A 27,017-nucleotide genomic window follows, 5' to 3' on the forward strand; every position below is an offset into this window, starting at 1 on the left:
TAAACTTAAAACAAAAAGTTTATTCGGGGCTGGTTAGCAGTGCAGCCCAGGAATGCGGATTCCAACAGCACTTGAGCTGGGTTCTGACGGTTGAAGGGAGAAGGCAAGCTTTATTGTTGAGACTAACAAAGGCAAAGAAAAAAAGAGAAGGAATGTTTTTTAACAAGTTCCAGGTGCTAGGTAGTCGTGGGGCTGAGGGTCGGTTGACACAAGCCATTAAACTCAGGAATGTGCAGAGGTGACTCTGGCAGGAACGGGAGAAGGCTGCAGACACATTTCAGGCTTCTAATGAGTTCAAGAGCTCATCCTGAAGGAGGAATTTGTTCCTCTCCTCCTCAGGGCCGCCTGGCTCCGTTTTAGTGCCATAATATGAGGGATTCCATCTTTTCCCAATTCCATGTCTCTCTCTTTTGATCGAAATCTACCAGAATGGTAGCACTGATGATCAATTTCCTTAGTCCCTCAGGATCAGCCTGGATGGCACTGCCCTGGGTCCCTCTGTCCTTGGGTGGGGGAAATAGGAACGAGTCTGCACAGGTATTCTCTTATTTATCGTTAGGGAGGGCCACATTTGAACAACACGGCAGACAAGATGAGGCATGGCCACGTTCATGAGGACGTGTCTGCACATCCCCAACAACATCTTGGACAGACGTCGAAGTTAGGAACGCAATTCTGCATGTTGGCTCTAGCTGTCCTGAGACTGCCGCTTGACCTGAATGCTGGTTTGACAACACTGAGTAGAGAAAACAGTGATTAGTTTAAATACTGTGATCAATACAAAGATTCCAAGGAGCAGCAGAAGGAGAAATTGTAATCCGGACTGTGGAAATGTGCCAAAGCCTGTGGGAAGCCAACTAAACAAATCGTTCAGACTGGGTGTAGGATCGCTAAAGGCACTTCCGTACTTTCTCACGTGAGTTAACAAAAATGAGAGGTTGGAAGATTCATCAGGTATAAAAACACAACATTCAGCTTGGAAGACAGCACACGGACCACCTTGTGACCCACTTGTCATGTCCAGGGCCGTTCCATTTTGGAGGACGGCCTTTCTCATTAAAGACATTTCAGTATTCAATAGTGATATTCAAGTTCGGCTACTGTTAAGAGCCTGTTGGGTGAACTGAGTCAAGGCTTCTGTATGCAATATGACATCTTATAACCCAATAGAAGGAACAAATGGGGCAGCTAAGTGACTGTACCAGTGAAAACCTGCACGAGTCCACCTGGCTTTAAGGAGAGGGAGATTAGTGACAGTTGTTAATTTGGGGCAAGCCCTTCCTTGCATCCACGGGGAACCGAGGGTGCAACGTCCTAGCCACCCAAGTGGAAGCCAGGTCCAAAGATTTATTCCACGTAGCCACTGAGTTCCATTAGGGGCCACCCAGTAAATGCCTGGTCGTCAAGATCAGTCTGTCTCAAATCAGTCACTTTCTTTAAGTTTAATGGTGTTTTTGGACAACTCAGGGGGTATCCACCCCACGTCGTGAGTGCAGTTAGGTTGATCTTGTTTTGAGTGGGTTTTTTGTTCCCAGCAGAAAGGTGAGACACTTAGCACAATGAATTAGGGGAGGAATAGCAGAGAGATTGGTAATTAAATGTACTAAAGGATTTCTGGATTCACGTACAGAATGAGGCTTCTGATGACAAACCCAGCTGTCACAAAGATTTCCTCCTTTTGTAATAGATTGGGAGATGTGGAGGGAGAAAATAAGGTAAGACGCAACAGTGAGCAAAAGGTCCTGAGTCTGGGAGGAGGTGTCTCCTCAGATGTCGGTTTCTTCTCTTCCTAGTCAATTCGATTGGGAGGTCTCCAGGGTCTGTACAGCACCAGATGTCGGCTCTTTAGCTGTGAGATGTATCTCCAAGGTTAAATGTCTTCTAGTCCTGTAGCAGTGTCAGTGGTCAGGGGCACGTGGCAAGGTCCTTTCCATGGAGCTCGAGGGCTGTCCTCTTCCTCTGATGCTTCCAGAACACCCAGTCACCAGGCTCGAGACTGTGACCAACAGGATCCTTTACACTGGAATCTGGGACAGCATCTCTAACCTGTTGGTGATGGGCTGGGGCTAAGACAGTGGAGACTCACAGGAGCTGGTCACACTCACATGAGACAACAGGGGAGCCACAGAAGGTTGTGGACCAACAGACACTGATCTGCTGGTGACTGTCCATGTGGAGTTAGTCCATGTTCTCCAAAGAGGGCACTGCCAACAGTCAGCAAGGCCGAAGGCAATACCTTAGGCCGGGGAAGTCCAGTCTATAGGTATATTAAGAAATCTGAAAGAAAATTGGAATCCAACACCTACCAAGGTGCCACATAATTTCTCTCTCCACAATTACTCTCATTTTTTTGCCAAAGATAATCATAGTAAAACTAATTTTTTTACATTAAAAACTTGGCCTGATTGGTGGCCCACCCCACGGCCAAGTGGTTGAGTTCACATGCTCTGCTTCGGCAGCCTGGTGTTCGCCAGTTCAGATCCTGGATGCGGACCTACGCACTGCTCATCAAGCCATGCTGTGGCGGCATCCCACATAGAAGAACCAGAATGACTTAAAACCAGGATATGCAATTATGTACTGAGCTTTGGGGAGAGAGAGAGAAAAAAAAAACTTGGCCTGATTATTTGCAGAAGTGAAAATAAGAGAGCCAGCCCTGATTGCCTAGTGGTTAAAGTTTGGTGGGCTCTGCCTCGGTGGTCTGGGTTCAGTTCCCAGGTGTGGAACCACACCACTCTTCTGTCAGTAGCCATGCTGTGGTGGTGACTCACATAGAAGAAGTAGAAGGACCTACAACTAGAATATACAGCTACGCACTGGGGCTTTGGGGAGAAAAAAAAAAGGAAGATTGGCAATAGATATTAGCTCAGGGCAAGTCTTTCCCAGCAAAAAATAAATAAAAAATAGATAAAATAAAAAAGTGAAAAAAAGAAAAGAGTACTCACTGAGAGCCAGCCCTCATGGCCTAGTGGTTAACGTTGGGTGCTCTCACTGCTTCGGTGGCCCAGGTTCGCTTCCCAGTTGCAGAACCACATCACTTGTCTGTCAGTTACCATGCTGTGGAGGTGGCTCACCCAGAAGACCTAGGAGGCCCTACAACTAGGATATACAGCCATGCACTGGGGCTTTGGGGAGGAAAAAAAAAAAGAGGAAGATTGGCAATGGACGATAGCTGAGTAGTAATCTTTCCCAGCAGGAGGGAAAAAAAAAATACCCACTGAGAGTTTCTGAATTCTGAAGGGGTCTGGTAGGGAGAAAAGGTAAATGTTCATCTTTGTTCACAAAGCTATGCCTTAGCAGTTTGTTGATGGCTTAAGAGAAAAGATTTCTTTAAATCTGGAAAAATAAAACAGCGCATCCCCTCAGTTTTTGTAGTGCCGGGTAATTCATAACAAATATGAATTCTTGATCTTTTGTTAACAGTTTTATGAAGCCATCAGTTTCTCTATTAGAATTCTGTAATTTCTTATCCAGTTCAGCTTTGCCATCTGAAATTTTATGAGAAACCTGTGTTAGAATTACTCTAGAGAGTCAGCGTCAGACCCCTTCCATGAATCTCTCTGAAGATGAAACGTATCTGCAAAAGCGTCAGAGTAAAACAATAACTGCCTGTAAGTGACAAAAGACTTAAAATGGCATGGCTAAAGATCTGATTACAATGCAATTGATAAAGAAATTTGGTTATTTCTGTAACACACATTTTAAGATAATGGCTAGAATTACACCAGGACATATGAGATTTTTAGGAATTTTATATAATCTTTAGAATACGTATTAATAACATTTATTTACACGACATATCCTAAGAAGGCTTATCATCGTTTATCTGACAATGCTTCCCATGCAATTTAACATACCAAATAAGCCTACTTAGTTTAAGATCTCCCTTTTTATAGGAAGAGAGAACAAATTCTTTGAGAGGTCCCAGGGGCACACTGGAAATTCTCAAAGTTAATTCTGGTCAAAAGAAAGACTTTAAGATTTGAATTTGGAGAAGTTTGCAAAAACATCAAAATGTTTTAAAACACTTGGTCAAATAGGATCATATGTCACCGTGAAACAGTGCTCAGTTATCCATTTAACCAAAGTAACAACAGAAGATGTTAAAGGCAAACTTAGATAGTTAAACAGTTTTTGAAAACCTCAACTCTCCTAGTAGAGACCTCAGCTTTTTGAACATAAGAAATTATTTTGACAAAACATAGAATCCTTGCCTTTTAGGTAGACTTACTCAAAAATAAAGAAAACCTTTCATAATCTCTTTATCAAAAGCAGACGAGGGCCAGCCCCAGTGGCCTAGTGGTTAAGTTCAGTGCGCTCCACTTTGGCGGCTTGGGTTCAGTTTCCAGGCACAGACCCACACAACTTGTCAGTGGCCCTGCTGTGGTGGTGGCTCACATAAAAAGAGGACGACTGGCAACAGACGTTAGCTCAGGGTAAATCTTCCTCAGCAAGAAAACCCCAAAAACACAAAAAAAGACAAAAAGTCCAAGAAAAACATCCTTTTAAGAGAGAGAAAGCTAAATTCTAATTTTCACACCAGCTTACTTTTGATATTAAAACTCATTTACTTAATTAAATTCATTTCAATCTTAGCCAACTTGACTATGCAAAAAACACTTTTTTTCAGGGTTCCTCTTCCACAAACCTTTGGAAGTTCTTTTTTACATTCAGAATTTGTCCTTTCTTCTTTCCCATAACCAGTTTTATTTTAGGACAAATTTACTTTCTTAACAAAAATATATCTCTATTCTTTATATCTTCTTTCACTGGAAACACGCATCTCACTTTCCTTGTATACAGAAATGTTTCCCTTACTCTTTTATATTAGTATTCTGTGGACTGGCAGATTTATAAATACCATCTAGAAAGATATGCTTTCTCAGAAAATTCCTCAGTGTGGCACAAAGCATGTTTATTAATAAACCCAATATTTTAGCTTTTTCTATAATGAGAAGCCAAAAGTAGATAAACCTTTATTTAGTAATTAATGTCTAATATTTTGTCTTACTTTGAAATGGTCTGGATGCTCAATAAGTTATCATTGAACTTAATTTAGCAAAACTTTAAGGTTTCAAGTTACCAAAATATTTTGAAGTTATTTTTAATTATATATACCATAACATGTAATTATTGTTTAAAAAGTTCACCTAAAAACTCTTCAATTTTACTTACATCTATTTAGTTTGCTTGCCCCTAATAATCATATTTAGGTTACCAACAAAAACTCCATGAGTCATCAGACAAAGTTAGCCATCAATTTTTTTCTGCTAAATTTTGTAACAAAGATAACATGAATTTGTTTGACTTTTAGTAACCCAGGTAGAACAAAAGTTTTATATTTAATGTTGATAGCTCTAAAGACAACAAACTTAAACTCTCTTTAATACTGAATATTTTTCTAGATCACGTGATCCTGAAATTTATTTGGGTTAATTTCTATTATATTTAGAAGTAATTTATATAAGCACTTACTTTAAGCCAATTAAATAGAACTCTTTTAGAACTTACACCCTCTGGAGGTAGGAAAATATCACATATATATTAACATACACATATGTAGACACACACACATAGAGACCCCACAGCTATTGTTTTGAAATTACTGCCATGAATCAGGTCCAGGAATACAAAGCTCACTAGTCACAAAACAATTGAATCCAAGTTTTGTTTCTGCAGGTGGAATAAATTAAGGTTATCTGCTGGGATGGCTAAAGCTTTTCTCTACTAATATTTGTGGAGAAGACACTTAAGATGCTAGATTTTGGGCAAAAGTACTTCTATAGCTGTTTTTTTTGTTTGTTTTGTTGTTGCTTTTTAGTCTCAGGAACTGGTGATGGTTTAGATATCAGTTCCTGGAGAAGTTACAAGCTTTCTGAGATAAACAGGAGAGATTTTGGAGATTGGTGATGGGGAACGGGTGGAATCTGAACTGCCTCTAGAGCTGCATTTCCAGTTTTGCAAAGATTTGTAAGGTAAGGACAGTTGCTCTCTGCCTCAGAAATCAGGTTGTAACTGAAATGACATAGTAGGTTGATCTACTGGTTCAACTACATCGTCCCTAATTTGCTATTTGCTTCTTTCTCTCTGGGTGTATTGCTCTATTTTAACTCAGGGAAGAAGGCGTATATATATATATATATATATATATATATATATATATATATGAAGTCTTATCAGGCTCTGAATATCAGTTTCCAATTTGGCCAAATTTCTGATCATAAATTACTAAATCCTTTCAAATATCTTGTCAAGTTTCAGCAGGGACAAGTGGTAAATATTTCTAGCAGTATTAAACAATTTCATTGATTTTTTTTTTTTTTTTGAGGAAGATTAGCCCTGAGCTAACATCTGCTGCCAATCCTCCTCTTTTTTGCTGAGGAAGACAGGCCCTGAGCTAACATCCGTGCCCGTCTTCCCCTACTTTATATGTGGGACGCCTGCCACAGCTTGACAAGTGGTGCATAGGTCTGCACCTGGGATCTGAACTGGCGAACCCCGGGCTGCCAAAGTGGAACGTGTGAACTTAACCACTGTGCCACAGGGCTGACCTTCAATTTCATTAATTTTTAATTTTAGTTTCCCCTTGACTATTTGAGGGAATAAAAGCAATTTCCTAGAAAATCTCTCAGAGTTCTGTTAACTCTGAGAGGAGCTCATATGGGGCCCTCCTTTGAAGGTAGATATAGGGGTGTCTGTAAAGCCATTAACTTAACAAAATTTGTATAGTTTTTTCTTTTAGGCATTTCTTATATCTTAAATTTTCATTATATTTTTGCAACAAAGCTTTCAATAAGGTTATTTTGGAATTTTGAAGACTTTTCTTTTAAGCCCATGTCTTAAGTGATCTTATCTAATTGGAATGCTCCTTGTAATGATCAGCGTAACTCCCCTGAGGCTGGTGGAAATTCTGTGGGACTCTAGCTGGAAGTGGGGTTCAACCCACATTTCTCTGCGGCCACATCTGGCCACAAGTGGAGCGCAGCCTGCATTTCTTTCTGACCACATTGCAGGCTCCAATCTGATGGTCACCAAGCCAAGCTCTCAGGACAGGAAACAAGCTTAGTAAGATCTTGCATGTCCTTTTGTTAAAATTTACAGCTTCTGAGATCTTGTTTCTTAAGCAGGTGTTCTGGAAGGTGGCGAGCTTGGCGCTTTAGAAACAAAAGAGCGCATTGAATCTGCTCTGCAGTTCTCAAATCTAGTGCACAGAAAGACACATTTTAGAAGCTTGAAGGAATCCCAAAGTGGCCATTGTAATGTTAAATCATCTTTAGTATTTGGGACAAAAATTTACCAGAGGAAGGACCATAGTTCTTAAATATAAATCCAGCTGCGGTTCCTGAGGGAGGCTGATCACTTATGGTTGTTCTGGAACAACTGTTCCCCATAATTTAGAGGGGGCTGTTCTCAGATGACCACGGCAGGAGGGTCTATGTCTTGGATCGGGCATGTGCTGCTTGTGAGGACACTTCCCAGGGTGTCACCAATGGGCTGTTGGTCTCTCTCGTGTGTGTCTGGGAGATTCCTGGACACCAGGCGGTGTCAGGCTGCTCAAGGCACTGGATGCCCAATCCTTCAGGCGGCCTCCCGGACGAGCTTACAGAATTCCTTCTGACCCGGGAGCGGGTGTGTTCTTCTGTCGGGAGGCCCTTTGAGACCGCTGCATGTCACAGACGGAGTCCCGGCACTTCTGCTGGGTTTCTAATCACCTAGAAACACCCTGAAAGGGGCCGGAAGGAGCAGTGTCTCTTATCTTTCGAATCAGAGCACCCTTATTTGGACAACAGGAGAAACTACGAGGCCTGCGTTGGTTATCAGGAGCTGCTGAATTTCAAATTGTAAGAGAATGTGGCCACTGGAATAAAACAAAAGACTACTCCAGCTCCGATAACACTCACCAAGAAACGTCCTTGAACGCACATCCCAGTGAAGACAGGACAGAACCCCCCCTCTAAAGGAGCGAGGACAGAAATCCTTGAACCCAAACCTCCTGCCTTGAGCAGAGGCACAATCTTTCTTCCAAAATGGACAAAGATAGAGTCAACTACAACCACAAACACCTGAATAAGGATCAACTTGGTCTGAATCTTGACCCTAAAAATTGGGAGGTTCAGATCCAGGAGGACTCGCCTGCAGATCTCCAGGCTCACCGGGGGAGAGGTCAGAGATGGAAAGAAGGAATGAGAATGGGGAAATAACCTAAGAGAGAGTGGAAGTTAAAAGTGTTATAAAAGCTCACTCATCTTTACTCAAATAAATTTGGAAACCCTGACAAAATAAATTACTTTCTAGGAAAACATAAACAGAATTGCAATACTTGGGACATACCTATACTATAAACATTGTTGTTTATCTGAAATTTAGATTTGATTTGGCATCTTTTAGTTTTATTTGCTAAATCTGGCAACCTGAAATATGAATGACAAACTGATTCAAGAAGTGGCAAATATCCGGACGTGTCAATGATCATTTAAAAAGTTGAGAACATTTCAGGAATACTAGCCTACTTCAAATACCTTCTGGAAAGTTCCACAGGTGAAGTGTGTCCTGCCATTAGGACCAGAGACCTCCCCTGCCAGTTAAGCTCCCACGGTGTAGAGCCAGGAGGAAAATGTCCACATTCAGTTTACAAAGCCAGTGTAGCACTCACCCCAAAGCTGGCAAAGCAAACCACAGACCAGTTGTGTTTGTGAAACTCAACACAAAACTCCTAAATAAAATATTAGCAAGGAGAATCTAGTAACGCATTAAACAGAACATGTCCTCGGGGTCGGCCCTGTGGCCAAGTGGTTAAGTTCACGTGCTCTGCTGCAGGCTGCCCAGGGTTTCGCCAGTTCGATCCTGGGCACGGACATGGCACCGCTTGTCAGGCCATGCTGAGGCAGCATCCCACATGCCACAATTAAGAATATACAACTATGTACCGGGGGCTTTGGGGAAAAAAAGGAAAAATAAAACATCTTAAAAAAACAAACAAACAAACAAAAACCAGAATGTGCCCTGCTTACCCTAGTGGAGCCGACACTGGTACTGCAAGGAAGGCCTGGCAATTGTTCCAGCATCATTTATGATAAAGACCTTTATTTTCCTTATTGAGTTGCACTGGTGCCTTTATAAGAGAAAAAAAGGGGCCGGCCCCGGGGCCGGGTGGTTCAGTTCTCACACTCCGCTTTGGCGGCCCAGGGTTTTGCTGGTTCTGATCCTGGGCGCGGACACAGTACCGCTGAGGTGGTGTCCCACATAGCAGAGCCAGACGGACCTACAACTGTGTACTCGGGGGCTTTGGGGAGAAGAAGAAGACAAAAAAGAAGATGGGTAACAGATGTTGGCTCTGGTGCCAATCTTTAAAAAAAAAGAGAGAGAAAAAAACGAAGTAAACAAATCCATCTGATTTTAAAACAAATTATAAACGTATAGTAGCTGAAATCGCATATGAATAAACCTAAGAAATCAATCAGCCAGAACACAAAGCGCGTAAAGAGATGTGAATAAATACGGGAATTGCGTCTCTGCTAAAGACGCGTTTCAAGGCAGAAGAAAAAAGATGAATTGTTAACAATTAGCTTTGGAAAAAGCGGACAGTCATCTGGGAAAATAATAAAATGGGATCCCTAGTTACACCAAAATAATTTCCGGTTGGATCAAAGATTTGAGTTAAAAATGAAGCCATGTAAATATGTAAAGAAAGCACGAGGAAATTTCATTTACATTCTTAGAGTGGGAAAGGCCTTTTTAGGCATGACACAAAATCCAAAGGCCGTAAGAGAAAAAAAATGAAGGTATTCGAACACATAAAAATTTAAAATTTTGCGTGGAAAACATCTTAAAAGACCAATAAAAAACTTGGGAAAAAATAGTTTCAATACATAATAGTCTATGGGGCTAGTAGCTTTAATACTTAAATGCTTAAATATTTACTATCAAAGACCAAGTATCCATTAGAAAGATTCACAGGATGTGACTCATTAGACGACAGAAAGAGAACTCCAAGTGGCGGTTTCAACATATAAAAAGTTGCTCAACCCCACTCATAAATAATCATGGCCAATTCAAACAACGATGAGGTCCCACTGGAGCAAAGTAAACAACTCCAGGCCCAGAAGCCTTCCTCTGTGAATTCCTCCAAACACTGATGGAGGAAAAATGCCAGTCTTACACAAACTGTTCCAGAGAACAGAAAAGAGGAAAGATTGTCCAACACTTTCAACGGGGACAGCACACCCTTGAGAACAAAACCCGACAAAGAAATTTCATGAAGGAAAAGTAGAGGGTGATTTCACTCATGTGCAGAGATGCAAAACTCCTTAACAAAATACGAGAAAACCAAATCCAGCAAGACAGCTAAAAGAGAACGCATCACCACCAGTTTGGGTCTATGTTGGGAACGCATGATTGCTTAAACACCAGGAGGTCAAGCGACGTAATTTACCACGTTAGCAACTAAAGGAATAAAGAAGACAAATCACCAACCATGTCAATAAATGCAGAAAGGCGTTCGGTAAAATTTCCCGGCTTTCACTCACTAAAAACTCTCAGTAAACAGAAGTAGAAGGAAACTTCCTTAATCTGATAAGCTGTGGTTACAAAACCCTACAGCAAACATTATACTTCACGATAAAACATAAGAAAGCCTTCCTTTTGAGATGGAGCCCAGTTCCTTTTGAGAACAAGATAAGCATTGCTAGCTTTCATCATTTCCTTTCAGTAATGTAAGGGAAGTCCTCACCAGGGCAATAAGGTGAAAAAAACAAATAAAAGGTATAAGGACCGGAAAGGAGGACATACAAGTGTCATTATTTGTGGATACTCTACAGATCTGTTAGAAATGGGTGAATTGAACAAGATCACTGGAATCAAGGAAAACATACAAAAATCGATGATATTTCTACATATCAGCCACAAATGGAAAGCACTTTTTTGAGTTGAAATCATTTACAAAAGTATACAGAAAAATCAAAGCCTAGAAGTAAAACTAACAAAGGTATGCAAGAGCTCTATCGGGCATGCTACAAAATATAAAGAGAGAATTTAAAGACTAAATAAATGGAGGCCTAGACTATGTTCTTGGAGTAGAAGGGCTTAACATTGTGAAGATGTGAATTCTCCCCACGTTCGTCTATAGATTCAATGCAATCCTAATTGATGCGGGGTCAGTGAGCTGAGGAGTCGAAAGAAAGATTTCTTGGACTCTTAATGATGAGGATTTTAGGCTGGTTAATTTTAAAACTGCAGATGAGAAGCAGGCTCTGAGGAGTGGGATTTGCTTGCCCTTTGTTGGGAGGCATTTGCATTTGTCGGGGGAACCTCCATCTGTGGGGATGCCTCCCTCTCTGTGCCAGGGGGAAGGAGGATGGCCTTGTCTCTGGAAACTCTTAATGGGGAAGGCTAGAACTTAAGTCGGTTACTGTCTGGCAACCTCATGTAACTGATTTAGGGTGGTGGCTTCTGGCCTTTACTTAATCCGATTTGATTCTTATCCAAAAGTTGTGGGACCACCCAATGGCCAGACCCCACCTGCACTGATACCATTTTAACTTTTTACATGTTCTTTCCTTTGTCTTGTAAAGAGATAACTCACATACCTATGCCTTAAATTTAGCCTTACTCTCCACCCATGTTGGCAGCAGAAGCAGCAGCAGCAGCTCCCCATGCCAGCAGCATCTCTGACTGCCCGTGGGTCCTGTCCCCACGCAGCAGCCCTGACTATGGGTCCTGTCCCCATGCTATTCCACACTATTCTCTAAATAAAAGAGCACTACCGCCAGATCTTGAGAGTCCAAGAAATCTTTCTTTCGATTCCTCGGCTCACCGACCCCGCATCATTTCAATCTGGCAGTAGTGCTCTTTTATTTAGAGAATAGTATGGAATAGCATGGGGACAGGACCCATGGGCAGGCAGAGCTGCTGCGTGGGGACAGGACCCATGGGCAGGAGGAGGTGCTGCTGGAATGGGGAGCTGCTGCTGCCGCTTCTGCTGCCAACATGGGTGGAGAGTAAGGCTAAATTTAAGGCATAGGTATGTGAGTTATCTCTTTACAAGACAAAGGAAAGAATATGTAAAAAAGTTAAAATGGTATCAGTGCTGGTAGGGTTCGGCCATTGGGCATCCCACAACTTTTAGATAAGAATCAAACCGGATTGAGTAAATGGCAGAACCCACTGCTTAAATATTATCCTCAGCCAAAGACAAAGGAGCATTTTGGGGGGGGGGAGGGGGGGTGTCAGTTACATGAGGTTGCCAGACAGTAAACAACTTAAGTCCTTGCCTTCCCCATTAAGAGTTTCCAGAAATAAGGCCATCCCCTCTTCTTCCTGGGGCAGAGAGGGAGGCATGGAGATTTCCTTCACAAATGCAAATGTCTCTCATCAAAGGGCAAGCAAATTCCACTCCTCGGAGCCTGCTTCTCATCTGCAGTTTTAAAATTAACCAGCCTAAAATCCTCATCACTAATCAAAATTCTAACAGGTTTTCCTGTGGAAATTGGTAAGCTGATACCAAAATTCACATGGAAATGCCAAGGACCAGGACTAGCTCAGGCAATCTTGCAGAAGGACATAATGGAGGACTTACACTATGGGATATCAAGAACAAGCTCTGGTAATTAAGACAATTTGGTATTGGTGCAAGGATCCACTGAGCAATGGGACGGAACAGTCCCCAGACCTCTGACAGAGAGGACACAGCAGTGCAGTGGGGAAGGGATGCTGTTTCAATCAATAGTGCTGAGTTGACTGCATATTCACATGAAAAATGTGTCTCTTGACCCCTACCTCACACCATGCACAAAAATCTATTCCAGATGGTTTGCAGACCCAATGATGAAATATCAACCAAAACCACTTTTATAGGAAAACACAAAACAGCTTTGTGACTTTGGAGCAGGCAAATGTTTTGCAAACAGGACACAAAAAGTACTAACTGTAAAAGAAAAAATTGATAAATCAGACTACATTAAAATGAAGAACTTCTGTTTAACAAAAGACATCATTAAAAGAGTTAAAAGGGAGAGTATTTGCAGTACTTATATCTGACAATAAACTCTTATCTAGAATATACAAAGAACTCCTACAGATTAATTAGAGAAATCCAGACAATTCAACTGAAAATGGGCAGAAGATGAACAGACACCTCACAAAAAGAGGGGCTCCAGATGGCCAATGAACCTATGAAAAGGCGTGCAGTTTCACTAGTTGTCGGAAAAATATAAAGTAAGCCCACAATATGCTGCCACTCCACACCCCTCGGAAGAGCCGAAATGAAACAGACTGATAATACCACGTGTTGGCAAAGCTATGGCAAAATGAAACTGTCGCAGGCTGCCAATGGGAATGCCAACTGGAAAAACCACTTTGGAAAACTGGCATTGTCTACGAAAGCTGCCTCATGCACCTCGTGCCCAGCAGAGCTGCTCCTCGGAACTGACCCAACTAAATGCAGACATTTGTGCATCAAAAGTCACGTGCAAGAATGTTTACAGCACCAGGCCATCCTAGGTCCAAAGTGGAAACCACCCCAACGTGTCCCAACAGGAAAATGGATGAACAAAGTTATTAGACAGAATAATACTCAGCAAAAAGAAAACAAGTCAATTACTGCATCACACCTCAACGTGGATGATTCTCATAAACACAACGTACAAAAGAAGCCAGAACACCAGAGGGGATTCTGTCTATGTAAAGTACAAAACCAGGCAAAACTCACGTGCGGTGTGAGAAGTCAGTGGTTAATCTGGGGAGGAGGGAGCGGCTAGTGACTGATGGAGATCATCGTGGCAGAGGTGGGGTCGGTGCTGTCCAGTTTCTTGACCTGGGTGGTGGTTAACCGGGCACGTTCACTGTGGATTAATTCATTGAGTTGCACCCCGAGGAGTGCACTTTCTTGCCTACGACTCGTATTTTGTTTATTTAATTATAATTTTTTTTTTATAGCTGGAAGTTTGCACTCCTTGACCAATATCTCCCCTTTTTCCCCACCTCCCAGCCCTTGGTAACCATGTTCTACTCTCTGCTTCTATGAGTTCAGCTCTTTTAGGTGCCACATATAAGTGACATCATACTGTGTTTGTCCATCTTATCTCGTTTAGCATAACGCCCTCAAGGTCCATCCACGTTGTCACAAACAGCAGGATTTCCTTCTTTCTCATGGCTGATAGTATTCCATTGCACAAATATACCTCATCTTCCTTATCCACTCATCCACCGACAGACACTTAGGTTGTTCCCATACCTTGGCTGTTGTGAATAACGCTGCAATGAACACGGGAGTGCAGACATCTCTCAAGATCCTGTTTTCATTTCCTTTGGATATATACCCAGAAGTGGATCATATGGTGGTTGCATTTTTAATTTTTTGAGGAACATCCATACTGTTTTCAAAAATGGCTGCACCAATTTACATTCCCACATACAACTTTATACTTTAAAGAAAAATTAAAGATATCCCATTTATATCAGCCTGGGTTCAGTCAAAGAAGCAAGACCCGTAACTGCGGATGCTGGTCGGGGGCCTCTGTAAGGCTTCAATCTGATGCTGGAGCTTGACATCCTTGTGGCAGTGAGTCAGGAGGGAAGATGGGTGTAAAGTGGAGGGGAGGATCCAGAGCTGCTGGAACCCCAAGTGTGGCCTGGAGCCCACAAGGATAGGCTGAAATCCATGTCCCTTCTTGTTGCCAAGGACAAAAAAGGTTTCCTGTAGAAGCTTGGAATACTTGGCCCAGGAGTGCGTGGAGCTGAAGGTGGATGCTGGGGCAGGTGGAGCCGGTGCAAGTCTAGCCTCTGCCTGTGGGAATGAGCGAGTCAGTAGATAGGCCACAGAAAAGACTGCCGACTCACTTCCACCCTCCCAATCTTGCCAGGGCATCTCCCTGGTGGCCCATCCTAACCCAAAGCAGACAGAAAGGGGGTTGTGGGAGTCTCTTCCAGCCTAGCCAGGTTGCTGCAGGCCCCGCAGCACGTCTCACCCAGCTGGCGAAGAGCACAGCATCGGAAAGCTCCTTCCGCCACGAGGGTGGAGGCGATCAGGCTCTCCTGGTGGTTGGAGGTGAGTGTCAGTTGGCGCAGCTCTAGGAGGAAAATATACGAGCTGTTTAACCAGTCAATCCTCTCGTGTGAATATCTCCCAGAGGTAAACCTGAACTTATTTACAAAGGATAACAGTGTTGGAAGAAGCAAAAAACTGAGCACACCTTCATTTCCACCAACTGGGGACTGACTGTTCAGCAAATTGTTCCGTATGAATTTTTTATTTTTAACTGTCATAAAATACCAATGACATAAAATTTACCGTCTTAGCCATTTTCAGGTCTACAGCTCAGGGGCGTTCAGCACAGTCACACTGCTGTGCAATCATCACCACCATCCGTCTCTAGAACTTTTTCATCTTCCCAAACTGAAACTCTGCACCCATTAAACAATAACTCCCCATTCGCCCTCCCCCAGCCCCGGCACCACCATTCTGCTTTCCGTCTCTATGGATTTGACTGCTCTGGGGACCTCATATACGTGGAATACACAGTATTTGTCTTCTTGTGTCTGGCTTGTTTCACTTAACATTATGTCCTCAAGGTTCATCCATGTTGTAGCATGTGTCAGAATTTTCTTCCTTTTTAGGGCTGAATAATATTCCAGCATATGGATACACCCCATTCATCAGTTGAAGGACACTTAGGTTGCTTCCACCTTCTGGCCATTGTGAATAACGCTGCAATGAACATGGGAGTACCTGTTTGCATTTTTTTAGACCTTGTGCACATAGCATTCATTTCCAACACTAATGAAAAACGTAAAGCCATCTTTTCACATCTCTGCCTCTTGTGTATAGAGGAACTGATTGCTGCAAGAAATAGATTGTAACATGTATTATGGCTTAATCACAAGAGAAGTTTATTTCTCGTTCACATAGCAGTACTGGATGGGCGAACAGGTCAGTGGGTAGGGGATACCCTTCCACATGCTGGGGACCCAGGTCACCAGGGTTTCCAAAGTCATCCTTGCACCAGCAGAGGAAAGAGCTTGGAGGACTGCCTGAAGGAGGTGTTATGAGCTAGGCCTGGAAGTGCCCCACCTCCCTCTGCTCACATGGCACTGACTAGAACTCAGTCACATGACTACCCCAACTGCAAGGGAGGCTGGGAAATGTAGTCCAGTGGGGGTTGGAAGAGGCGTCCTGGCATCGTGGGCTGCTGAGCAACTCACAGGCACCTACACAACCCCATCTCCCTGAAGGTTTTTATTCTTTGAAATTCAGCTTGAACAGGACTCCTCCTTCCTTGGGTGCTTCCTGCACCCCCTGACTTCCCACTCCCACTGCGCGCTGCACTGACCACCCCTCCTCCTTGGGCGGCATCAGCCCGTGAGCCCTGGGAGGATGGAGTGGCCCAGGGTGGGGACTTGGCCACCCTGGGGCTTGTGGAAGAAGCCTGCCTGGCCAAGCAGGGGGTCCCTGCTCCCTGCAGTGCTGTATTGGTCCCTTGTGCCTGCGTCAGCCGCTCCCCACTGCATTCAGCCAACGGGAGGCCCTAGTGGGAGGCTGGAGGGCAGGAGAATCGGGTGGCGGGGTTGCCACCTGTGGCTCCAGCTAGGGCCTGTGTGGTTCCTGCTGTTGGGGGACCTGGGCCCGGCCAGGTACCATCCTCCTCCTTTGTCCCTCAGCCCAGGGGTGCTGGTGGGACCCTGTGGCTGCCTCATTGTCTCCCATTTAACTTCCCGGTTCTCCCATCACCTGCACTTCCCAGTCCCTGGATTACCGTCCCCAAGCCCCGACTGGTACAGGGGTAGGGGCTGGCCACTGGCTTCCGATGCCATGATTCCCTGAGGCTGTCATTTGGGGAGACCACCTCCCTGAGGCAGGAGTCCCTGCCTTTGATGTCTCCAGGGAGCTTGTGCTGCGCTCCCGGACCTTCCGCCCTCACACAGGCCCTGTAGCACCCCCGACTGCCTAGGGCCCCTGGGAAAACCCGTCAGGTGTTGGGGCTTCCCAGCCCGGCCTGCCCCTGGCACTTGGAAAGCCTGATGTCTGGGACCAGGGCCGTAGACAGTGTACCCCTTCTTCTGCTGGGGAGGGTGGGGTAGCTCTAAGCTCCTTCTGGGGGCGGGGGCCGAGGGAGGCCATGCTTTACTGCTGGGATAAAGGAAGCCTGGCCGAGGAGGCGCCTCAGTTGCTGGTCGGCCCTGCTTTCTTCAGACCCAGCCGCACTTCTCCTCTGAGCCTTCGCTCAGGCTGTTCCTCTACCTGGAATGCCCTCTCTGGCCAATCTCTTCTCTGAGAATTGGACCTGCCTGTTATGATCTGTTATGGGAACCATGAAGCTGCCCCTGCCCCTCAGGGCCCATGTCCCTGCTCCCACATATCCAGGCTGCCTCAACCAGGACACTGACTTCTCACCCCTGACGAGTGCTCAGCCAGGCCTGGTTCGACACGGGGACGCACTGGGGACTCAGGTCGCTGGGAGGCCAGCCCTGCCTTACCTCATCTGCAGGGAGGAAAGTACCTGCCCGGCAGCCAGGGGCTGACGCTCCGCCCCACCCTGTCCTGAGCTGGGAGCCCAGAGAGGTGGGGAAGCAGGAGGCTGAGGTCTGGAAGGACAGGAAGCACCAACCTTATCCCTCTGCTCTAGTCTCCTGGGCACTGTCCCCGGGAAAACCCCCAGCCCCTCACTCTCAGCTGTGTTCCTTTGAATGCACCCCGTCATGCACACTTGCCTCGTCCGGGAAGCTCTCCAGACAGGACCTGCCCCTGCCACCCAGCTCTCTCACCTCTGCCTGGGACCCTCCAAGGGTGAGGCAGAGGAGGTAGGAGGCCTGGGCTCTGACCCTGGTGCCCGTGCTAGCTGGATGACCTGGAGTGACCTGTGCAACCTCCTGAGACCAGGACCTCCCAGCAGAGGGGAGACGCAGAGATGGGCCTGCATGAGCCCTGGCCAAGCTTGTGACTCCAAGCCCGCTGGCCGGCTGCAGAGCGGGGGACGACTGCCCTCGCGGAGGGCCTGGGTCCCCTGCAGCCTCCACCTCCAGTCCGTTCCTACCCTCTGCTGCCCCCACGTGGCCACTCTTGGCACTGCAGGCATAGAGAGGGGTGTGGGCCTCCACTCATCACCTCCCATCGCAGGCTCTCCATTCTGTGGGTAAAGCCGCTGAGCCGCCTGCCTGGGCCAAGGAGCGCCCACCTCCAACCCCGCCCTCCCCTGTTCTCTCTGTCTGAGACCCGCGATGCAAATCTGACGCCATCCCACCCTGCCTAGGCGCTCCTGTTGCTCCCATCCCACACCCTCGCCACAGGGCGGGCAGTGATAGATGAGGCCTGTGCTCCGGACCTGGCTCCTGGACACTGAGTGAAGGGCCCAGGGACCCTGTTCAGGACTTGGGCGTGGCACTACCAGTAACTGCCTTCAGGGTGGTGCCGGGGCAGGTGCCTATGTTGGGGGAGGGCAGGTTGGCCCCATCCTATCTTCTGGGCACCCAGCGTGGCACCCCATGGTGAGCCCTTCACAAACATCACTCTTTGTCCTCACCCCACAAAGTGGTCACTGTTCTCAATCCCACTTTTGATCCCATTTGGAGAGACAGAGGCTGGGGAGGGACCTGTCCCAGGTGACCTGGTGGTGGACGGACTCAGACCCAGTTGCCCTGGGTGCCGTGGACCCCACAGGGAAACCCTGGAACTCTCCGGAACCGAGGCGCAGCATGAGCACGAGGACACCAGGGAGGGGGCACCACAGGCCTGTTTTCTCCTCGCGTGGGCAGGGAGGGGTGTTTCAAATGATGTTCCCAAAGTGTTAGACTTACAAGCCCGGAGCTCCTAGGGTGACTCTGCTTTGGGGTCCTGAGGCCTCCCCACACCCTGGCTGGGCCACCTGCAGTCTCAGGCTGGGCCCAGGGATCGAGGCGGCTGGGCGCTGGGGCTCCCGGTCTCAATCCATAAGGATCAGGGCCAAGGGCGCGGACATGGCCCCTGAGGTACTGGAGTTGGGGGTTCAGGAGCCCGGGAGACCCATGCCAGAGCTCAAGGGTGTGGAGTCTCAGGTCTGGGGAATTAGAGCTGCCAGGATTTGGGGACAGAGCCCTGGGTGCCGACCTCGAGAACTGCAGTTAGAGCTCGGGGTCCAGGTCTGAGGAGACAGAGCAGGGCATGGGGCCTCGGGTCCACGGGCATTAGAGGCTCAGGTACCAGGCGTCCGGGTCCCAGGTGTACGGTGCTGGGGATTTGGGGATCCAAGTGCCGGGGCGCATGTTCTTAGGAGTCCAGGGCTTTCTCCTAGGAGGGTGGTCTTTGGCCCCGGGGTGGCCTGTATGCCTCGTGCCGCAGGCCAAGTGCGTTCTCCTCAGGGCTGCGAACCCCAGATGGCCCTGCAACAGAGACGTGGTCTAGAGCAGGGTCCCACGGGAGCCGAGGAGGGGCGCAGACCAGGGCCCTGGTGGTGGGACCCTGGGTCTGGGTGGGTGGGGTCTCACATGTTGCCCTTCCTGCGGCGCAGCACCACAAAGACCACCGCCATCAGAGCCACCACTGCCAGGCCTCCAAAGATGATGCTCAGCAGCACTGTGTGGCTTCGTCCTGGAGAGAGGGCAGAGCGGTGAGGGCCACCCAGGGCGGAGGTGGGGAGAGGAGGGGGCGCTGGGGCTGGACGAGGGTGGGCGCGGGCGGGACATCCTCACTTGGCTGGCACGTGGGGGTGGGCGTGGACCAGGTGCCATTAGCTTGACAGGTGCTGGCCTCTGCCCCGGCCAGGCTGTAGCCGGTGTCACAGTGGAAGTGGATGGTGGAGCCCACCAGGTACCTCATGCCATCCTTGTGCCCGTTGAGGGGCGGGGCCAGCCAGCCGCAGGACACCACTGGGGGGGGGCAGGACACAGACGACAGGCTTGAGCCACTGGCCGCCTGGGGGGCCACGTCCCAGCACAAGGTGTCCACCCCCTCGCCTGTGCCCCCCGCCGCCCTCACCAGACTGCAGGCTCTGTACGCGACGCTGGTGCAGCTGGTAGGCCATCCGCGTGGCGTTGCCCACGCTTAGGCTCCCGGTGGCTGCCACATCAAAGCTGCAGAAATGGTTGTCCCCACACAATTTGGCCACCTCAGTCGTCTGGCTGGAGTTGGGGGTGATCTCGTCAGGGAAGAGGGGCCTGAAGGTAGGGTCATGCTTGGGGCCATACAGGAAGTTGTTGACCAGGAGCTGGGAGTCATAGGTGAGCAGGGAGGAGGCGTTCTCCACGGCCCCTGGGGAGACATGCAGCAGGCCTGGCTGGTGGCCGAGGGTCTGGGCTCCCCACCCCAAACCTCCACTGACCCCGTCCCCCATGCCCCCTCACCGTGTACACCTCATGGTCACTCACAGTCAGCCCCAAATTGGAACAGCTCTTGGGAACTGGCATCTGGCGGTAGGACCTGCCCACTGCGTAGGGTGAAGTCGTCTGTGAAGTTGTCATTGAGCGTCCCAAGGAGGCCTTGTGTATAGGTAAGGAACTTCTCAGGCAGCAGGACAGTCACACTCAGGAATGGACCCTGGATGCTGACCTCCAGGCCGGCCCCCGATGACAGCATGATTGATACTCTGTCCTCGGCAGCCACTGACAGGAACATGCCTGGGCACAAGTGGAGCTGGGGTCAGGGTCGCCTCCTGTGGGCACCGTGCTAGATGGGTGGGCAGGTACCCGTGAACTTTGGGGGAAGGAGAGGGCGTCTCCAAGGCCAAGCCTGGGCCCACACCTGTGCTGGGATGCCAAGAGGCATCTGAACTGCCCAGGCCCCGAAGAGGCCCCCCACGTCCACACTGCTCCCTAACAGGGAGGCAGCAGCCACGCCCACCTCTGCCCTTCCCCAGGATCCCTCAGCGCCAACAGGCCCATCCCAGGTCTCCGCCCACCCCCAACTGCAATCCATTTCATTTGTTCAGTTCCCTGAGACAGCACCACTGTGAGAAGAGGGGCAGACAAAGAGCTGCGGCTCCCTGACCCTCAGGGCCAGCTTCCCTGCAGCAGGCGGAGTCCTATCATTGCAGCTCCTGGCTCCTCTGGGCCTCCGTGAGGACATGTCCCACTGTCCTGGCCCCTAGGGCCTGTGACCAGGGTGTGCAGGCAAGAGATAGACCAGGTCCCCCAAGCTGGACCTCGATACCCGGGGCCTAGAACCACATCTGTCCATAGACAGCCATGGGCTGGGGCCAAGCGACCATTGTGCTGGCTCCCTCCGCGGGAGGTGCATGGGGTGGGGCTGACTGTCGCCCCCCAGTGAGCCCTGAGAGGCCTCTGTCTCTGCGCCCGTGCCCTGCTTACCACCCCACCCCCAGCCAGTGCTGGGGAGAGGTGTGGAGCCCAGTGGGGGCAGCTCGCCACCCACTCACCCTTCAGGTCCATCCAGCTCTGCTCGGCAAAGCTCAGCACCTCCTGGTTCAGCAGCACCTGCAGGACCCCAGCCCCGCCAGCCAGCCGGACCTCCACCACATCTGAGTCAGCCTCCTGGACAGCCACGGCTGTCAGCCCCGTGCCTCGGGCCTGCGTGCCTGGGTGGTGGGTATAGAAGGGGGTCTGCTCGGCTCCAGCCTTCCCCCAGGGATGAGCCTGAGACCCCCAAGCCCCAGGCCCAGCCTCACCCTCGGGCGTCGTGTCCGGCTGGGCCCGAGCCTGCACCGTTAGGTTGGTCAGCGACGCCTCCAGCAGCACGTACTCGCCGTGCCCATTGAACGTGAAGTTGGCGCCGTCAAAGGTGACAAAGTGTGGGTCCCCGAAGGCAGAGGCTGGGGGGAACGGAGGGTCAGGTGGCCCGCCCTGGCCCAGCCGGGCCCGGCACCCCCCGGCTGGCACCTACCCAGGCGCGGGGGCCGGTAGCTGCGGCAGTCGCTGGAGGGCCGCCGCCGCATGTAGCGGGAGCACTCGGGTGCCCAGAGGCAGCAGTGGTAGAAGCTGATGACGTCGTAGAGCCAGTGGGACAGGCCGGGCACCCGGGGCGGCGCACGGAAGGGGGGCGCGCCCCAGTCGTGGCCACGGTCCGGGGTGCTGCCGCCCATTGAGTCCGCCGTCAGGAGCTGTGTGCCTGCCGCCGTGTAGCAGCACTGCTGGCCCGAGGCATACTGAGGGCTGAGGGCACAGACAGGTCAGAGTCACCGTTGGAGTCTGCCCCCGCCGCTACCCCCAAAACCCCCACCATCTGGGGGCTCACCTGGCTTGCACGGAGCGCACGCAGTGCACAGCCCCTGGGTGATAGGTGCACTCACTGCCATGCTCAATGTCACAGCCGTAGTCCGTCTGCAGAGCAGCTGGTTGCTGTCAACTGTGCTGGCTTTGGGCTCTGCCAGCCCCTCCCTGGGAGCCAACCCCTCGGACCCCTACCCCACCTCGCGGGGCCTCTATCTGCCTCCCCTGGTGCTGTCTTGAGCAGGGGTCCCCTCGTGCCCTCCTGGCCCTGACTGGGTGGGGGCTCACGTGGAAGCGGCCAGAGTCGGACCGGGCCTGGGCCAGGGTGCAGGGGCAGTCGGGCAGCTCCTCCAGGAAGTTGGGTAGCTGGTCCTCCAGCTCCTCCCAGGCCAGACACTGAGTACGGGCCCAGGCCACGGGGTCTGCCCGGAAGTCGTCGCCCAGGTGCCAGGCCAGCGCATGCTCGTTGCTCCAGAGTGCGTGCACGTCCCTGCGGGGGACCGCACACTAAGGGCCGCCCTCGCTGCCCCACCCTGGGTTCCCTGTCAGGCTGGGCAGGCACTAGGCAGGCCGGGGGTGCCCCCAGCCCAGCCTCTCACGGTCCTCACTTCTCCCCAGAATGGTATTCGCTGTTGATGATCCGAAGGGCACCCACTTCCCATCTCTGGTAGTTTTGAGGTGCAGGTTCCGGAGTGAACGTGAAGAAGCCAGAGTTTGAGACATTTGTGGCCAGAGCATACAGGTATGACCACTTTGCTGTCCAATCCTCTGAGTATGGCTTCCCTGAGGGGATGAAGTCCTTAGTCAGCCCTGGGGCCTGTCCAAGGACCCCTGGGGCAGAGGAGGAGGTGGGCACCAGTCCTTGGTGCTCAGAGCAGCCTGATAGATGGACAGAAGTATGGACAGATGATCTCTATTGGAGGGCCTGTCCTGCTGATCCAGCAAAGACCCTGGCTTGAGTGACCACCCCTTCTTCCCCCTACATTTCAGTGACCACCACCATCCCCCTACGTGTCCCTGCTCGAGGCTGGGCCCAGGGCCATGCCAGCCGTCCAGGGGCTCAGAGAGGACGGGGTAGGACAAGCTTTTCCAGGACAAGCCTCGTATCCCAAGGCTGAGAATGTCCACACCTCCTCCAAGAGCTGGGCCCCAAACAGCTCCCTGTGCTGCTCCCTGCCCGCTCCCGCTCGCATCAGCTTCCTTTCCTCGCTCTCCATCCCTGCCTGGAACTTCCCCCACCAGGAATGTCCTTTCTCTCATCTCTGCAAGCCCAAAGCTCGTGACCCTACCAGGCCCCACAGAGGCAGCTGCAGAGCCCCTTGGTCCAATCAGCCCTCTGCCAGCCTCACCTGTCTCCTCGTAACCCCACAGCTCGATGGTGACGGACTGCGTGGGCAGAGCCGCGGTGTTCCAGGTCAGGGTGAGGTTACCCTTTGTGCCAGCAGTGCCATAGTATTGCCAGCGGGTCTCGTTCTCCAGCTGGAGCTTCTCTGTCTGCGACACTTTGCTGGGGTGCACTGGGCAGAAGAAGGTGAAGGGTGAGCCCCTCAGGGCCGAAGCATGGCTGTCCCATCGGAGTGATGGTCTCCTACAGATCCTCAGGCAGGAAAGGAGAGCCAGGAACCTGCCTTCTGTTGCCCAGGCCTCTGGCCTCCCCCGGCCTGGGCGAGCAGAGCCGGCAGACACTGGCCCACCTTGCTGGGTGACACCTGCAGCCCCTCCCTACTCCCTCTGGACCTCGACTCCTGTCCGGATGCCAGGATGTGGGGAGAGGAGCTGTGGGAACCCACGACCCCATGGTTGGGCGGGCCTGCTGAGGGACTGGTTCAGCCAGAGCGGCAGGGCACGGAGGCTAGCCCGGCCTGCATATGTTAGCACTGGGGAAATTCCCTGTGGGGGCCCAGGGCCCACGGAGGGTGGGGCCTGCTGCCCACGCCTGGATGGGCGCAGTGGAGCTCACCAGCCAGCCAGGTGCCCGAGCGCGGGAAGGAGCTGCCATTGTCCATGGAGAGTGTGAAGGGAATGCGGCCAGTCTCATAGAGCAACGGTGACACACAGTGCACGTGTCCCAAGGAGTCCACGTGGCCACGCGTCTGGACGCTCTCATTAAACCTGTGGTGGTGGAGGTGGCAGGAGAGGCTGGGCCAGGGTGGGCTGACCCTCTCTGAGACGTGGGCCCCCAACCTCCTGGGGACCCCATCAGGCCAGCTGTCCCTGTTCTCGGTCCGAGGGGCTCCACCCTGCCGGCCAGTGGGTCTGGGCCCTCAGCATGCACGGAGCCCTGGCTGCCCAGCCCCTCAGATCTCCCACCTGCAGATCACGCCATCTGTGGGGCTGAACCAGTTGAGATGCTGCACTACGAAGTCCTTGCCGCCCATCATGGAGCCCGAGTAGGGCAAGATCTCCAGGCAGAAGTCCCGAAAGTCCTTGCAGCAGGAGTCCAGGCCGAAGCAGGTCGGGTGGCAGGAGCATAGCTCGTTCCACTCCCCACAGCGGTGGGAGCAGCTTTCCTGGGCATCTGGAGGAGAGGGCCCTGAGCGCCTGGCCCGGGCGGGTGCTGGGCCAGCTGCCCCATGCCCAGGGCCCAGGTCTTTTTCCCTTGGAGCCCATTAGGGAGAAGCATGCCTGGGAGAATGCTGGCCAGAATTGCCCTGACCACCACGTGGACACAATGGAAACCCACAAGGCCTGTGGGGTGCGGTAATTCTCAGTGCAGATAATCCAACAGTTGGCTTGAATGACCCACCAGCTTGAACAAGGAGAGATAAGGGAAATGCCTCCAGGCGTACAACTTTGCAGCATCAGAAGGAGCCCCCAGGGCAGGGCTGACCCTCAGCTACCAAGTCCCAAACCCAAGGGCGTCCTCAGACAGCCACAGGTGCCTGTCCTTGACATGGGTCAAGGAGCTGTCTCCACTCCCTGAAGGTCTCTGGCCCTGCAGCCTGAAGAAGGACCCTCCTGGCTTGCCTGGTCCGGATCTGGGGACATGGCTACCAAGAGTCCATTGGAGGCTGGTAGGGGCTGGTGCCCAGGCAGGAGATGGCAAAGTGTGCCCCCCTCCTCTCAGGGGGAGGAGGGGCATTTCTAGCAGAAGGCCCAGCAGGGCCAGGATGGGGAGAGCGGTCTAGTGGGGGGCTGTGGACATAGGCCCCAGCCTTTTCTGCTGTGGGGACCCGTGACAGGGCCATATTTTCAGGGGATCCATCCCTCTAGACCTGGCATGGCCAGGTGGGTTAGAGGGTACAGACTGGCGCGGGAAGCAGGCACTGAGGTTGAAATCACACATCCCACCCGGCCCTTCCCTGCCACTCCCCCAACGAGGGCTAGTCAAGGGCCAGATCTGGGCCTGAGCCAGCCTGGTGGCCCCACTTCACCCAGTGCCGGCCTGGCACTCAAGAGCATCAATAAATATTTATTGACTGAGGATGTGAGGACTCACGGGGGTGGGGAGGCTGAGTGATGCTGGTAAAGGTGAGATAAGTGCAGGAGGGTGGTGGCACTCCTCTCTCCTCTGAGACGGGAGTGTGGGCCTTCCCTGGGATTGTCTTAGTTCACCTCCCTCCCCATAAGGACCCACAATCCTGCCTGTCGCTGGGCAGAGGGCCCAGTGGGGCTGGGAGGCTCCTCCATGTGCAAGTGCAGCTCTCCTGAGCCCACCACCACCCTAGCTCCCTCCCTCTGAGGCAGCCACTGCCTCCTCACTCCCAGGGAGTTTGGGGTGGGCACGACCCAGACCCCCATTCCTGCTGGCGGCCCCTTGATCTTGGGATCCCCAGAACTTCTTACCACGCCAACTACAGTCACAGACGGCCTGACAGATGGTCAGAAGCTGAGCCTAGAGGGTTGTCTGCCCTGGGCTTGGCTGCAGCAGGCAGACGGACAGACAGGGGGACAGAAGGGCAGAGTAGGGGCGTACCTGCTGCAGGCCAGCGGCCTGGGCTGGGGGCCGTCACCAGCAGCAGCAGGGCCCAGGGCAGGAGGAGCAGCTTCATCGTGCGGCCTGTGTCTGCAGCTGGAGCAGCAGAAGCTGTGGAGGCGGCAGACCAGCTCACTCCTCATGGCCCGCCAACGCCTGCCTGTCGCCCCGCCCCACCCCACCCTGTCCGGTCCCTTCTCAAAGTCCACAGGTGCCCGCCCGCCCACGTGGGCCAACAGGGCCCAACCTGCCCTGTTAGCACATTCCTGGCCCATTGGCCTCGGACAAGGGAAGGGAGCCCAAGCCTCCAGCTGCTGGATTTCTGGCACTCGAGAAGCCGGATGTCCAGAGGCTGCAGCTCAGACCTCTGGATCCCAAACGGGCCCTGTTCTGGGCGTCCAGGGTAGGGCTCACACAGAGGAGGGGACGCCGCAGGGTGGGTAAGGCTAAGGTGGGATTGCCCCTTCAATCCCGGGATTCCAGCCCCAAGGCATCCAGCTGCAGACTTGCATCTCTAGTCCTCGGCTTCCCTGCAGGGAGCAGGAGTTCCCAATTCTTGTGCACAGCCTGGTGGGGCGAAGGAGCAAGTAACGTCACACAGGGCGCCTGCCTCGGCCCCGAGAGTCTGGGTTCTAGAGGAGGGCTCCCTCTCGGGGAGGGTGGAGCTGTCAGATCAGCCACAGCTTCACAGGCATCCCCTTGGGAGGGGTGGGTAACCGTGGCGGGGGTGGGCTGGGGGGCTTAGACCAGAACTGTGTGTTTCCCCCAGGCGGTTGGGCTAGGTCCCCTGGGTGCTCACAAAACTAGGCCAGTCCCCCAGCTCCCTGGGCAGGGGAACTTGGAGAGGAGCCACCCAGCCCCAGCAGCCCCTGCACTGTCACTCATGGAGTTTGCATAATCTCTTCACTCTTCCCCTCCCTTCTCATTGTGCAGGTGTGGAAACTGAGACCCAGACTGAGATGGGTGGGGCCAA

At 51.2% G+C, this 27,017-nt stretch overlaps 1 protein-coding gene across 9 annotated transcripts; it reads right to left on the reverse strand.

Moving 5' to 3' along the window:
• SUSD2 (sushi domain containing 2) lies at nt 1–26,671 on the reverse strand. Of its 9 annotated transcripts, none has more exons than XR_011542178.1 (19): nt 26,045–26,671; nt 24,439–24,646; nt 24,089–24,240; nt 23,478–23,645; nt 22,737–22,911; nt 22,417–22,618; nt 22,154–22,239; nt 21,803–22,071; nt 21,588–21,731; nt 21,339–21,497; nt 20,332–20,580; nt 19,943–20,215; nt 19,657–19,833; nt 19,453–19,555; nt 19,076–19,347; nt 14,964–15,065; nt 13,706–14,782; nt 2,946–3,488; nt 1–2,822 (listed from the first exon to the last, which is right to left on the reverse strand). XR_011542178.1 is itself a non-coding variant. In XM_070628265.1 (15 exons), the coding sequence occupies exons 1-15, from the start codon at nt 26,118–26,120 to the stop codon at nt 19,323–19,325; spliced, it is 2,466 nt and encodes an 821-aa protein (XP_070484366.1). In that variant the 5' UTR covers nt 26,121–26,643; the 3' UTR covers nt 15,862–19,322. The 9 variants fall into 9 exon arrangements, 1 of the variants encoding a protein (XP_070484366.1); XR_011542179.1 differs by having other exon boundaries at nt 1–2,277; nt 2,946–3,125; nt 14,964–15,703; nt 26,045–26,643; XR_011542175.1 differs by having other exon boundaries at nt 1–2,585; nt 2,946–3,125; nt 14,964–15,703; nt 26,045–26,643.
• Nucleotides 26,672–27,017: the final 346 nt, after the last annotated feature.

Source organism: Equus przewalskii, chromosome 7 (genome assembly GCF_037783145.1).
Source record: "Equus przewalskii isolate Varuska chromosome 7, EquPr2, whole genome shotgun sequence".
NCBI lineage: Eukaryota > Metazoa > Chordata > Mammalia > Perissodactyla > Equidae > Equus > Equus przewalskii.

What these genes read in the sequence shown, in the direction of transcription:
- SUSD2 (XM_070628265.1), bottom strand. Translation starts at nt 26,120, where the DNA reads ATGAAGCTGCTCCTCCTGCCCTGGGCCCTGCTGCTGCTGGTGACGGCC. An exon ending in AGGCCGCTGGCCTGCAGCAG is followed by an intron (nt 24,647 to 26,044) that starts GTACGCCCCTAC and finishes CCTCTCCTCCAG; the next exon opens with ATGCCCAGGAAAGCTGCTCC. An exon ending in GAGCTGGATGGACCTGAAGG is followed by an intron (nt 20,581 to 21,338) that starts GTGAGTGGGTGG and finishes ACTTGTGCCCAG; the next exon opens with GCATGTTCCTGTCAGTGGCT.